The sequence below is a fragment of the Mus caroli genome, chromosome 17 (genome assembly GCF_900094665.2).
Source record: "Mus caroli chromosome 17, CAROLI_EIJ_v1.1, whole genome shotgun sequence".
Lineage (NCBI taxonomy): Eukaryota > Metazoa > Chordata > Mammalia > Rodentia > Muridae > Mus > Mus caroli.
This window is the reverse complement of record NC_034586.1, coordinates 39436169-39449804: the sequence shown is the minus strand read 5'-3', so window position 1 is coordinate 39449804 and position 13636 is coordinate 39436169. Positions and strand designations below refer to the sequence as shown.

Here is a 13636-nt window from a genome sequence, read left to right as displayed (position 1 = left end):
TGTCCTGGAACTCACTTTGTAGACCAGGCTGGCCTCAAACTCAGAAATCTGCCTGCCTCTGCCTCCCAAGTGCTAGGATTAAAGGCGTGCGCCAGCCTCAGGCTTTCTAATGCAATAATAATGTCTCATAAATTCTCTGTGTTTACCAGCACTGATAGATTTTCTTTCCTCATATAACCATTCAAACAAATCAACAAATATTCATACATACTCTAAAATAGTGAACAAATTTCCATTTAGGAACTTAAAAGGGAAATAAGTTTGTTAAACTCAAAACAGGACAAGAGGACACTGTTCGTTCCTTTGAGGGTATATTCAGGGTTCTTAAATGTACAAGACACATTTGTGCTGTGAGCTCTGGCAAAGCAACACAAAGTGATTTGACAGTGGAAAGACTGGTTACACTCCTGAAGTAGAGGAATGAGAACATTATCATTACTAACATTGTGATATCATGTTGCTTGACCCAGACATTTTGGGTCATTGTATTCTCCATGGTCAGGTTTAAGTCTACTGGCCAATCTATCTATAGAAATGTGGTCTTGGGAAGGGAAGGGGGACAGAAAGGAAGCTAACAATTGCTAGGTATTTAAACATTAACTGTTGTGCAACATGTTGCCCCATAACACATTGGCAACAGCACCATCTCCAACCAGTGGATGAAGAAATTAAGTACTATTCTAGTTTATACACTTGCCAAAATAAGTATCCTGGGTAGATGTTAAGGAAAAAAATACAAACCTACTTACTTCCTTTGCTAGGAAGTGGAGTTATACCTAGAGCTGTCCAGGTTATAAACATGGTGGTACTCCTTCATTCTCTATGAATTGTTTTGCCATTTTTACTGATTTCAACACTGTAATATCTTTCAATACTATTTTGTCTTCTTGACTTCCTTTTCTTTTTTCTTTTGAGGCAGACTTTGGCTATTTAACTTGACACTTAAACGTACTGTGTAGCCCAGGTTGGCCTTGAACTCAGGGCTATTCTGTTGATTTTCTCTCCCAAGTACTGAAGTTGCAAGGGTGCATCACTATGTGGGGCTCTCACCTACCTCTTTCTGTTTTATGAGCACTGTGCTTTGAAAGTTCTTCTAGAAGTACTTCAATGGCTTCATCACTTAATTCTGAAGCTTATAGCCCATGCTGACCCATGAGCCAAGTAGACACACCACAAGTTTTATCAGAACATGGCAATGACTACTAACTTCCTTTTTGTCTTTAGTTGCTTTCACGATAAAAATTATTGTTGAAGTAGATGACACAGAGACCAAGAGCAAGAAAGCTGTAAATATTTACTCTGCAGGTACTAGAGAGATTGTGCTGTGGTTCAGAGGTCTGGGTGCTTTTCTAGAGGACCAGTATTCCTCTAGAATGGTAGCTCACTACTAATTCAGTATTCATGATGACTATCTAGAAAGTAACTTCAATGACTAATGACAAGTGACTGTGCCTAGAGGATAATTAAGATTATGAGCATTCCCTCCATCTTACCTACCAGCTCTATTTGTATAGCTCTATACAGAAAAGTTCAAGGATGCTTACGCTGTGCACCTATCAATTCTCTTTTAGTCACAAATGCAATCATGTTTTCTGTTGAGCACTGATATTACTTATCATTTGTTGCTTTGATAAAATACTATGACTTACAGCAACTTCTGGAAGAGAGTGTGAGTGTAGAAATAGTCTCCTGTGCACTGTGTAAAAGCATTCACTGTCAATAAAAAGCTGATTGGCCAGTGAAGGAAATTGGGAGGTGGGAGTTCCAGCAGAGAGTGCGAGAGAGAAGAGAAGAGAAGAGAAGAGAAGAGAAGAGAAGAGAAGAGAAGAGAAGAGAAGAGAAGAGAAGAGAAGAGAAGAGAAGAGAAGAGAAGAGAGATTGGGAGAAAGGGGGTAGCATTCTGGTACAGACAGTGTAAACTTGGCCTTGGAATGGTGATGGAGAGATAGCTGCAAAAAACTGAGGATCAGGTAACCATCTATGTGGCAGAACTTAAAATAGAATAATGGGGTGATTAACTAATGAGCTAGTTGGGGAACAGCCAAAGCTTTTGGCCTAAGTATTTGTAAATATATTTGAGTCTTTGAGACAGTATTCTTGGAGCAGGAGCTGGGAGGAAAGACATGAGCTTACAGAAAACATACAACTACAAGAGATCATTTATTTTGGCTTTTGGTTCCAGGGGGAGAGTCCATAATGGTGGTGGAGGTATGGTAGCAGACAACCAGACCTCTCAGGGACCAGAGAAGTTACATTTTCAACCAGAGAGGGCAACATAGAATTGGGGTGAGGCTATGCACTCTCAATGCCTGCCCTCCATGATACAATTTCTCCAGTAACACTTAGCATCCAAAACATTCCATAATGTCCCCAAACAATGCAACCAATGGAGGAGCAAGTGTTCAAATACATGAGCTCATTGGGGGACTTTCTCTCTTGAACCACTGTCATATAAAAAGCTCTCATGCTCTTCCCATCGTCTCTTCCTCTCCTGCCATGGGAGGGGGTTCTCAATAGGGGTTTGGAACACACTGAGGTCCCTCTTTCTGCTTCCTGCTCACTCTGTCTGGACACTAGCTTCACCTTCGACCACACAGCTTTTTCTTGCCTCTGAGAAGGCAATTTGATAAAGTCTCAGAATGAACAAGAGACATTCGTCAGAGTGTGGAAATGGTAATTTGACCTCTGACTTGCTGGGTTTTTTTTCCTTTTTTCTTTTCTTCCTGTTTTCAGGTAAATGTGATGGACTGTGCAGCTCTTCTTCCAGCTGTAACCAGAGCTGTCCTTGGAACTTCCGTGGAGAAATCGTATTCACATGTAATCAAAACAAATGGCAAAAAACAATCGAAACATGCACAAGTCTCTCTGTGGACACCTTGTTTCAGGTGATGCTCTGGTGTATTCCTAGTGACGGGAGCTAACCCTTCCAGAGTTGGGGGCAGGTGCTCTTTCATTTTCATCTGAGACAGTAAGTCTCAGGCTTGGGCTTGGCGAAAGCTACCTGGTGGCTTGCACCTGCCCCATGCCATCTTTCTTTACGTACACTCTGATGTCTCTCTCCTGACATTCTTCCTATTCCTCTCATAAAGAATAAGTTCTGGACTTGGGTGAGAAGTTCAGTGGAGAAATGAGATTGTGCCAAAACCTTGGAAACGAGAGGTTAAACATATCTAGTATCAGTTACTTAAACTATGTGCAAATGATGGCTCAGAACTGTCAGCATAGCTTTATGGGTGGATTTATATGCCTCTTGTTTTAGTTAATCAACAAAATATGCCTTGGATTAAATTAAACATGACTTCTTTTCTAATGCTTTCAATCCTTTAACTAAAACAGAATGCAGAAGGAATAAAAATTCAATGGCACCTACTTGCCTCAATTATGATAAAAATCTTTCTCATATACTTCTCCTCTGCATCCAGTTTTTTCTCTTTCTCTCCAATCCCACTGAAGGTCATGGATCACTACCCTTTTGTATTTAACAGTGGCTTTATGAAAGAATTGCGGATGGTGTGGCTTTCACCACATAGGCAATCATGGTGAAGTCCCTGTAACTACAGAGATAGGCATGAAGGAATGGAAGTGCTTGCTTATTCAAAGTCACTTCTGAAGGAGTATAGGTAAAAATAACAGGAAATGGTCAACTGACTTACAATTGGGAAAATGTCCTTTTTTTTTTTTTTTTAAGTTGCAATTCTTTTGTATGTGGCTTTGAATAGCTAACCTTCCCAAATAACTTTCCTTTCAAATTCCACCTGGATCTTCCTTCCCCCACTTCTGTAGAATTTGTCTTAAAGGGCTGGGGAGACAGTTCAGTGGGTAAAGTGCTTGCCATGCCAGTAACCATGAGGGTGTAGTTCCAGAACCCAGAACCTCTGTAAATGCCCTGTGTGCCTGCAGCTCCAGTGTTGGGGAGATCCCTGTGTTTGCTACTCAGCCAGTGCAGCAGACCCTTTTGGTCCCTCTCTGTGTAGAACGGGTCTCTGGTTGCAGGTGGACAAGGAGTCGGCAAAATGAATGATAGACAGATCAACACGAGAGGTTGTGTAGAATCTGAATGTAATGTCAAGTTGAGCATCAAACCTTTTTATACAGAAGAATAACAAGAAACCAGGCGAGATACATCCACCAAGTTACAGTGACACAATACAAAAGGGATGTATACATCAAAAGATGGCGGGGACCAAGTGCTGCTGTTTACCTCTAAGAAGGGAGCCAGGTGTAATGCTAGTCTATTATTAAACCCACCACCAGGGGTTCTAGTGAAGAAATCTGCCTCAGGGGGATTCCCTAACTCTCTCATGGTAAACCCACCTATTCCCTAGGCTATTGTGTATTCCCTTGTCTGGGTAAGACTGGCTATTGTCCCAAGTAAACACTCTGCCCTGAGGTATTGCAGCTCCATTCTTTGTAATGCCTAATTAGTTTCACCCTCTCTACTAGAAGTAAATTTGAATGTTACTGAATAGATAACCTTCTCACTGAATTCCTACTGAATTCCAAGTTTGTCGGTTTCCTGGAATTTCTAGGATGTTGGAACACTGGTGAAGGCTTAGCTATGTTAGCATTCAATCTTTAAAGGCACTTATAATAAAATAATACTAAAAGAGAGCACATGGATCCATACACCAGACTAACTCGGGGATAGGGTGTGAGTATACAGGTTATGAGAATCCCTGGTTCCAAGAGGTTAAGTTTCCTTGAAACTCTTTGCCTTGTGAGTGCTTTCAGGCTTCTCGGTCTGCCAAGCAGAGTTCACTGGAGCGTGCGTAGCCAGCCAGCATAGAAAACCAATGAGCTCCAAGTTCATTGAGAGACCCTCATCTTAAAAATCAAAGAGCTGGAAAGATGGCTCAGAGGTTAAGAAATCTTACTGCCCTTTCAGAGGCCCAGGTTTTGGTTCCCAGCATCCAGGTTGGAAGGCCCACAACTGCTTGTAAATCTAGCTCTAAAGAAAGCCAGTCTTCTCTTTTGACCTCCCAGGTACCTGTGCTGATATGCACCTAGCCACACAGAGATGTACATAGGTATACATAATTAAACATAAAATAAATCTTAAAAATTATAATTTTTTAAGTGGAGAAGTTGAATGAGGAACAAATCTGATGTTGACTCTTGATGTTCATATGTGTGTATACAGGTGAGGGTAATCTCCACCTTATGATGTATATATACAAGAACGTGTGCATATATTCATAACACTAGTGCATGCACACATCCACCCACACACCCACCTACACCCACACTAACACTTCAGTTTTAATCATTATTCTGAAAGCAAATCCTAAAGAGGGTCACTAGTCTCATCTCTGGGAATTTTGGTGATAGCCAGGCCTTCTGTGACTGTCTTAAATTATTCTCAGCAAGTGAACTCCTTTTAGGTTCTCTCCTCAGCTACCTGCTTTTCCCATGGGACTTGTGTGTTGTTTAGTTCCTTTCATCTAACACATGTTGGTTTATTATTCTTATTCTTATTATTTTTACGCAGCGCATACATCCTGCAGCTAGCCTATCCTTGGCGTCTTCTTCTGTTTTTCCCATGAGCTTAATTGGCAATGCAGCACCAGTCCATATTGGAAATGTATTTCAAGGAATCCAAAAGTACTGCCCCGAGGACTACGTTTGCATTGTTGATGCTGTGAAATCATCTGCAGTTACATCTGGAAATATTGCATTCATAGTAGAGTTATTAAAAAATATCTCTTCAAACCTGCAAACTTCTGGAATACATGATAATGTGAATTGGAAGAAAATGAAGGTACTTAAAAAAATGAATCTCACTCAACACAGATACGACTTTTCTTAAATCTTCGATTTTTAACAGTTTCAGATGTTGTTTTCAGAGTAAAATATACAACAACCATAATAGTAGCAGCAGATATTTCTGTTCAGCATTCTTTATGAATGTTAGATATTTGATACAGAGCAGTGGCCATAGATCAGGTTTACCCTAGTAGATCACGATATTTGACTTTCATTTTTAGAAGGGAGTTGTATATCATCGCAGTAGTTAGAAGCTGTGTGTTAAAAGTTAAATGTGTTGCCTAGGATAGGTCTTTTGGTTTCAGTTTTTGAGACGAGGTTTAATGTAGCCCAGGCTACCTTTAAACTTCCTATACAACTGAGGATGACTTTGCACTTCTGAACCTCCTGCCTGCACCTCCCTGGGATTTCAGACATGCATTACTCCAGCCAGTTTTTGCAGCATTGGGAATGGAACCCCGAAGTACATGTATGTTAGTAAAGCACTCTCCTAATTGACAGCTCTTCCAGCAAGACCCAGGTCAGCTTCTCAGTGACTTTAGTGTGATCTTGAGCATTGGAGTTTATTACTAAATGGAGGAATATAGAGATATGGTATGTATGTAGTATTTCTTAAATTCGTCATGAAATATACAGACAGTTCCTTTCATAAAACAATCATTCACATTTTATGGAACTTTAATTCTACATTCTGTATTGTGAAGATCTTCCTCAGATCCAATAATAATAATGAGGTAAGCATATATATGTATATATAATACATGATACATATATGTTTCATATACATGTATGTGTCATATATATAAATATATTACATGTATAATATGGACATATAATAATGCTTATTATATACATGTTTATATACACATGTATACAATGAATATTATGTGTACATATATACATGTGCATATATGTATATATGATATAAACATGTATATATGATACATATTCTTTTCAAAAGATTTGTTTATTTTTTTATGTGTATGGGTGTTTTGTCTGGACGTATGTCTGTATACTATGTGTGTACAGTGCCTTCAGAGGCCAGAACTGGATCTGGAGTTACAGATGGTTGTAAGCTGCTATGTGGCTCCGAGCAACTGATCCCGGGACCTCTGCAAGAGCAGAGAATGCCCTCAACTGCTCTTGTAGTTAGGGTTTCTGTTCCTGTGATGAAATACCATGATCAAAAAGCAAATTAGGGAGGAAAGGATTTATTTGGCTTACACATCCACATCATAGTCCATCATTTGAAGGAAGCCAGGACCGGAGCTGAAACAGGGTAGGATTCTGGAGTTGGGAGCTGATCAGAGGCCATGAAGAGATGTTGCCTATTGGCTTGTTCATCATGAATTTCTCAGCCTGCTTTCTTATAGAACTTAGAACCACCAATCCAGGGATGGCCCCTCCCACAATGGCCTGGGCCCTCCTATATCAGTCACTAATTAAGAAGATGCCCTTCAGCTGGATTTTATGGAAACATATTTTTCAATTGTGGTTCCCACCTTTCAGATGACTATAGCTTGTGTCAGGTTGACATAAAACTAGCCAGGACAACATATTCTTTATAGCCTTTTAATTTTCTTCCATTAGCCTTACTAATGCACATTTGCAATAAGTAGTGAATTTAAAGAGGCAGGTATCAAATAAGATAAAATAATTAGATCTGCCAGAACTTCAGATTTTAGAAATTGACCTTTTTTACACTAACAGCATTGTTTCCCTTGCAGAACTATGGCAAAGTGGCCAACCACATCCTTGGCCCCACTGCCATTTCAAATTGGGCTTTCATTGCCAACAAAAATGCCAGCTCAGATCTGTTGGAGTCAGTGAACTCTTTTGCCAAGAAACTCCAAATCCAAGGTAAATCTGAGAGCATCGTAGATGAACTCTTTATTCAGACGAAAGGCTCTCGCATCTCTCACAGTACCTCAGAGCACAGCCTCAGCCTCTCTGTACCCAGGTACAATGCTACAGAAGATGTCTTAGTGGTGATCGAAATTCCCAGGCAAGCATTACAGGAGCTGTCGTTCAATGCCTCCCAAGCCATAGTTGTAGCTTTTCCAACCTTGGGCGCCATTCTAAAAGAAGTCCATCAGCCAAATACAAGTCTCCAAAAGCCCATAGATGATCTCATCCTATCACTGGTTTTGCCAGAAGGTCTGAACGAAATCATACTCACCTTTGATAAAATCAATAAATCCCAGAGCACCAGCAGCCAGTGTGTCAGCTGGGATCCTGCAACAGGGCAGTGGGATGAGAGCCCATGTACAGTGATGTCAGATATCAATAGCACAGTGAAATGCCGGTGCAGGCACACCAAAGCTGTGACGTCCTTCTCCATCCTCATGTCTTCTAAGCCTGTAAAGAATACGATTCTGAACCATATCACCTTCATTGGACTCAGCGTCTCCATCTTTAGCTTGGTGCTCTGCCTGGTCATCGAGGCCATCGTCTGGTCCCGGGTGGTTGTGACAGAGATATCCTACATGCGCCACGTGTGCATCGTGAACATTGCAGTGTCCCTCCTGACTGCCAATGTGTGGTTCATCATTGGCTCCAACTTTAGTGCCAACGTTCAGGAGGATCACAAGTGGTGTGTGGCTGTGACATTTCTCTGCCACTTCTTCTTCCTCTCCTTGTTCTTCTGGATGCTCTTCAAAGCGCTGCTCATAGTCTATGGAATAGTGGTTGTCTTCCGCAGGATGATGAAGTCTCGGATGATGGCCATTGGCTTTGCCATTGGCTATGGGTGTCCCCTTGTGATTGCGGTCATCACTGTTACTGTCACGGAGCCTGGGGAAGGCTACACCAGAAAAGATGCCTGTTGGCTTAATTGGAACCAAACCAAAGCCCTTTTTGCTTTTGCTATCCCAGCCTTGGCCATTGTGGCTGTGAATCTCCTTGTGGTTCTGGCAGTTGCTATCAACACACAGAGGCCCTTGATTGGCAGTTCAAAATCTCAGGATATGGCCATTGTTTTCAGGATCAGCAAAAATGTTGCCATCCTAACCCCACTTCTGGGACTGACCTGGGGTTTTGGTCTAACAACCCTGCTAGAAGGCGTACACCTGGTATTCCATATAATCTTCGCCTTGCTCAATGCTTTCCAGGTATGTTATAGGAGAGGGATTCTGCTTTGTATTTCTGGCTAGACACCAGAGAATGACTGTGATTTATTTACCATTAAAAGGTACCAATATATACCAGAAGGTCTGAACGAAATCATACTCACCGTTGATAAAATCAATAAATCCCAGAGCACCAGCAGTCAGTGTGTCAGCTGGGATCCTGAAACAGGGCAGTGGGATGAATATAGTATCTTCCTATTTTTCAGGGCTGTCTGAATATGTCTCCCATTTGCACTGATAATGTTTCAAACCACTTAAGAGCATCTATCTATGCATCTATGTAACTATGTATCAATCTATCATCTATTATCTCTCTATCATCTATCTCTATCAATCACCTATCACCTCTCTTTTTATCTACCATCTATCTATGTATCTTCAGAAACTGATATAACAGTGGGACATTTGGGTTCGGGATCCCAACTGTGTCAGCTAGGGGCAGGACAGAACAACCTTTTAAAAAAACAATCAATCAATCAATCAATCAATCAATCAAACAAACAAATAAATACAACAACAACACCCCCCCACACACACACACAAATTATCTGGGGCAAGGGCAAGGGTAGGGGAGGCGGGTTAAAATAAAACTGGGGTACTATTTGAGAAGCTGTCCCTCATGATTCTGTTGAATTCACCACAGGGCTTTTTCATCTTGCTGTTTGGTACCATTATGGATCACAAGGTAAACTGAATTTATTCATTTATTGCTCTACCCAATTCTGTGTGGCTGAGGGAAGCAGGAGGGTTAAATCATTTTAACCGGAGTGAATCTAGGGTTGCTAAGCTTGTGAGTGCAGCTCAGGTCATCAGCTATGTGGAAGAAAGAAAAGAAGTCCATACTCTCTGTGCTCGTCTATGATCAAGAGATCATAGAAGTAGAGATTGCAACAAGATATTATTGGTAAAAAGAACAGAAACCACGGCCATACTTTGAAAATGGTTCTGTGGATTGATGTAATCACGTTTCAATTTTTATGTGAGTCTGGTTGCTTGCTGGGTGCTGTGCTGAGCCACCTCATGTTGCTCTGGCCAGAGTCACTGCTCTGGTCCATGTGTCTGTACTCCGGAGGGCTGTTGCTTCCCTTGACACCTGTTGACCACTAACTGTCATTTCTTTTCAGATAAGAGATGCTCTGAGGATGAGGGTATCTTCATTGAAGGGGAAATCAAGGGCAGCAGAGGTAAGGTCCCTTCTAGTGACTACCGGAGGGTCAGGGTCTCTGCTCGTGCAGAGTTGGATGCTGTAGCCCAGCAGTCAGAATTTGTTAGCAAAATGAATCACTCTTTCTCATTTCACCAACATGGAGGATTGCACAGAAATGGAAAGCTAGCAGAAGATACCTTTGCAGGGAACTTAGTATGTGCATGTGGCTTGACGTGGGGCCATTGAGATGAACCCAGGACCAGAGATTTATAAATGTTGGGATCTGGGAAATAGAGTTGAGTTAAAAATAAGATTTTGGTTTAACCTCCTCATTTCACAGGTGAGGAGTTTAGCTGGGAATTTAGTTATGCGTGTGCAATGTCATGCATCTCATTAGAAGCAGAATAAATGCCAACCAAAGTCTTCCCATCCTCCATGTTCAGGACTCTTTCCAGCAGACCATATTTTCTTGGATCGGACTAACAGTGGACTTAATGACTGTAATGAAGACTTTGAAGGGGGCAATATGTCTTCAAAGGCCACAAGTAGAGTGTCAACATTTCTGCATCTGTTAAAAAAGTATTTGTTCAGCCAGTAACTTGTCCCCCAGAGTGTTGAATAGACTTTCTGGATATATTGAGAAGCGCCATCTATGGCTATTTCCAAGCTTGACTTTAGTATCTCAGTTCATCAATTTTAAGATAGGTGGTATCTTAACTGACTAATTTTATTTAAATAGTCTTTATTTATAATAAATATTTATAAATAGCCTTTGCTTAAAAAAGCAAAACAAAGACAACAAGGTCACTCGTAATGTTACATTCAGTAAAATACAACAATTCAATCCTTTGTGGCTGTATCAATTCGGGTATTTCTCTTCATAGTTTCATTTTCACACTACTATCTTTAGGCAGCTTGCACATTAATCTGTAAATATACATAGTTCTTTTTTTTTTTGGCCAGTATCATTATCCATTGTCATCTCTGTTACTCTCACCCCATTTAGAAGGTGTCATTAAGTCCAGCCAATGGATCCAGAATACTGAATCGCTGAGACTGCAATGTGAGTATTGAAAACTTAAGTGGAAACTTTACTTGCGAGTGTCACTGAACCTCTTGTGAGTGAGCTGGTGAGCACTGTGGGTTACTGGGTCTGGATGATAGGAACAGGATAGCAGGACTCTCAGCAGAGAGACTCTTCTCTATGGTGCACAGAGCCATCTGCCAAGCTCACATACCTTGATTCCTTTTAAAAGTATTTATTTTCCTTATTAGTTAAGTGTGTTCCTTGACAGTTTTGCACATGTAGGCAATGAATACTGAGACATCAGTCACCTCCTTCCTACGTCACCTGTGCACCCTCGTTTGTACCCACAAATCTCTCATGATCATGTCTATTAGTTTTGTCTTCTGAACCACTATGCTCAACTAGGGCTGACAATGACCACGGGCTTGGAGCTAATCATTGGAACCCAGTGGGCTCACTAAACACAGTGATTCCTTCTCCCCCAGAATCTATTAATAACCAGTAGTTCAGAGGCAAAGGTCCCTCCCCTTTCCCTGACTGATTGTTGATAGGGCCTATCCAAGTGCAGGTATCTGCAGCAGTTGTGAGCTGATGATTGCAGTTGGTGGAGCTTTGTCTAGACTCTAGAGAATGGCATTTTGAACAGCTCCACCTCCTCTTCCACAGTCGTCCCTGTCCCTGAGCCTTAGAGATGCAGTGTCAATGTCTTATTGAGAGCAGAGGCTACTACTGTTGCTTCTTTTCTGCATCTTGGGCAACTAAAGATCAACTTAGTTCCTTTTTGTGAACTGATTTTGCCACTGACAGCAGCCCAGCTGCTGACACAAAGCATTGATTGATTAAAGTCACAAAGTGACAGACAGGCCAGCTTCTCCCATGTGAAGTGGGGCCTAGAATCATTCCTAAGAGGTTGTGAGCAGACATGTGGCATCTACCTCTTATTCACAGTTAACCCTTAAGACCTTTTTCTACACAGGTAAAATTGTGTGGAAAGAAATATTAGGTGGCCCTGAAGAAGTAATTAAGTTGCCAAACAGCTGCCAGAAACTGGGCCACTAGTAATTATAGCAGGTTCAGGATGAACACAGTAGTATCTTGGAAGGGTTTCTAAGGCCCTTCCACATATACACAACTGAGTGTGACTCATTCCATAACCTGGCATTTGCCTTGTCTTCTTTTAGGTTGTTGTTGTTTTTGAGGCATGGTCCAGGGAAAGGTTTGAAACAGTTTAGTGAAAGGAGCAAAGATACTTTGAGTTTGAAGCAATCTTGTAAAGTTTCCTGCACTACAAATTCCATAAACTTGACAGGTTGTTATAGGAGTTTGGCCCAAGGTCCCAGGAGAAGGACAGTGAGAGAGCAAGAGAGCGAGAGAGAGTAAAATGACTCTAGTAAAATGACTGAAGACTGATAGGTACTGCGAAAGCTAAGGAGGGAACACGCTGTCAAGTAGTCTGGTCTAGTTTATCTTCTGTTGCTGTGAGAAAGAACACAATAAGAACACAGATTGGGTGGAGAGTGGCTTATTGATTTACAGTTTTAGGTTATAGTTCATTATTTTGAGGAAGCCAAGACAGGATCTTTAAGAATCATTACACAGTCAAGAGCAGAGAGAGAAAACATATGGATGCTTGCTTGCTTGCTTGCTTGCTCTCAGCTGGCTTTCTCCTCTTTTATAGTGTTCAGGACCTTTTGCCAACAGAGTGGTGCAGTCCATGATGGGCTGAGTGCTCTCACTTCAATTAACAATCCAAACAATGTCTCATAGAGATGCCCAGAGGGCAATCTGATCTAGATAACTGTTCAGTAAGACTCTTCTCAGGTGATTGATTTTAGGTTGTGTCATGATTGGGCACAGCTAGGTAAAACTAACCAGCATAGAGTACTTGAGTGCTCAGTCTTATGTTTGGATTTAATATTTAAAAATTTTTAGCTGACTTCTACTGGCTCTGGACATTCTCTAGGCTGTGGGATTTACCCAGGGTGGAATGGTTTGCAACCTGACACTAATTCAGATGAACCTTGAAAAAGCAAGGCGGTGAAAGGACTGTTAGTTGGGGTGACCAACAGATTGGGAGAGGGGTGTCAGGTGTGGTGGCTCATGCCCTTAGTCTCAGCACTCAAGAGGCAGGGCATCAGGCAGAGAAAGTCAGATCTCTGGGGGTTCAAGACCGGCCTGGTTTAGGTAGTTAGTTCCAGTCCAGTTACCTCTACATAGTCAGACTGTGTCTCAACCAACCAACCAGAACCCAAACACAAAAATAACCAAAAAGCCAAAATTCAACCAGAAAACAACAAACAGCAAGACTCAGGAGAGGGTCAAACAATAGTAAAAGGGAACGGTTGAACGTGACCAAAAGATATTGTATACATAGGCAAAATGGCATGATAAACTCCACTATGTCTAATTAGTCTGTCCTCAGAGAATCAGAGCTGGCCTTTCTAGCAAGGTCCAGATGACAGTGACCTTCTTAGATCCTGTATACAGGAGGAGAGTTCTGGGAATTCTTTATCCAGCTATTCTGGAGAGGACAAGTGTGGTTGAGGCCCTTTTTCAAGCACACTTGGCAAG

General features: G+C 41.4%; 1 protein-coding gene across 1 annotated transcript in view; it reads left to right on the top strand.

The window, feature by feature from the left end:
* Adgrf4 (adhesion G protein-coupled receptor F4) overlaps positions 1-11092 on the top strand; it is a 12433-nt gene extending 1341 nt beyond the window's left edge. Inside the window, exons 3-8 of the mRNA XM_021150122.1 lie at positions 2734-2885; positions 5489-5758; positions 7491-8873; positions 9535-9576; positions 10016-10075; positions 11045-11092. Coding sequence (XP_021005781.1) covers positions 2734-2885; positions 5489-5758; positions 7491-8873; positions 9535-9576; positions 10016-10075; positions 11045-11092 — 1955 coding nt within the window. The remainder of the gene's footprint in view (positions 1-2733; positions 2886-5488; positions 5759-7490; positions 8874-9534; positions 9577-10015; positions 10076-11044) is intronic.
* The last annotated feature ends 2544 nt before the right edge of the window (positions 11093-13636 follow it).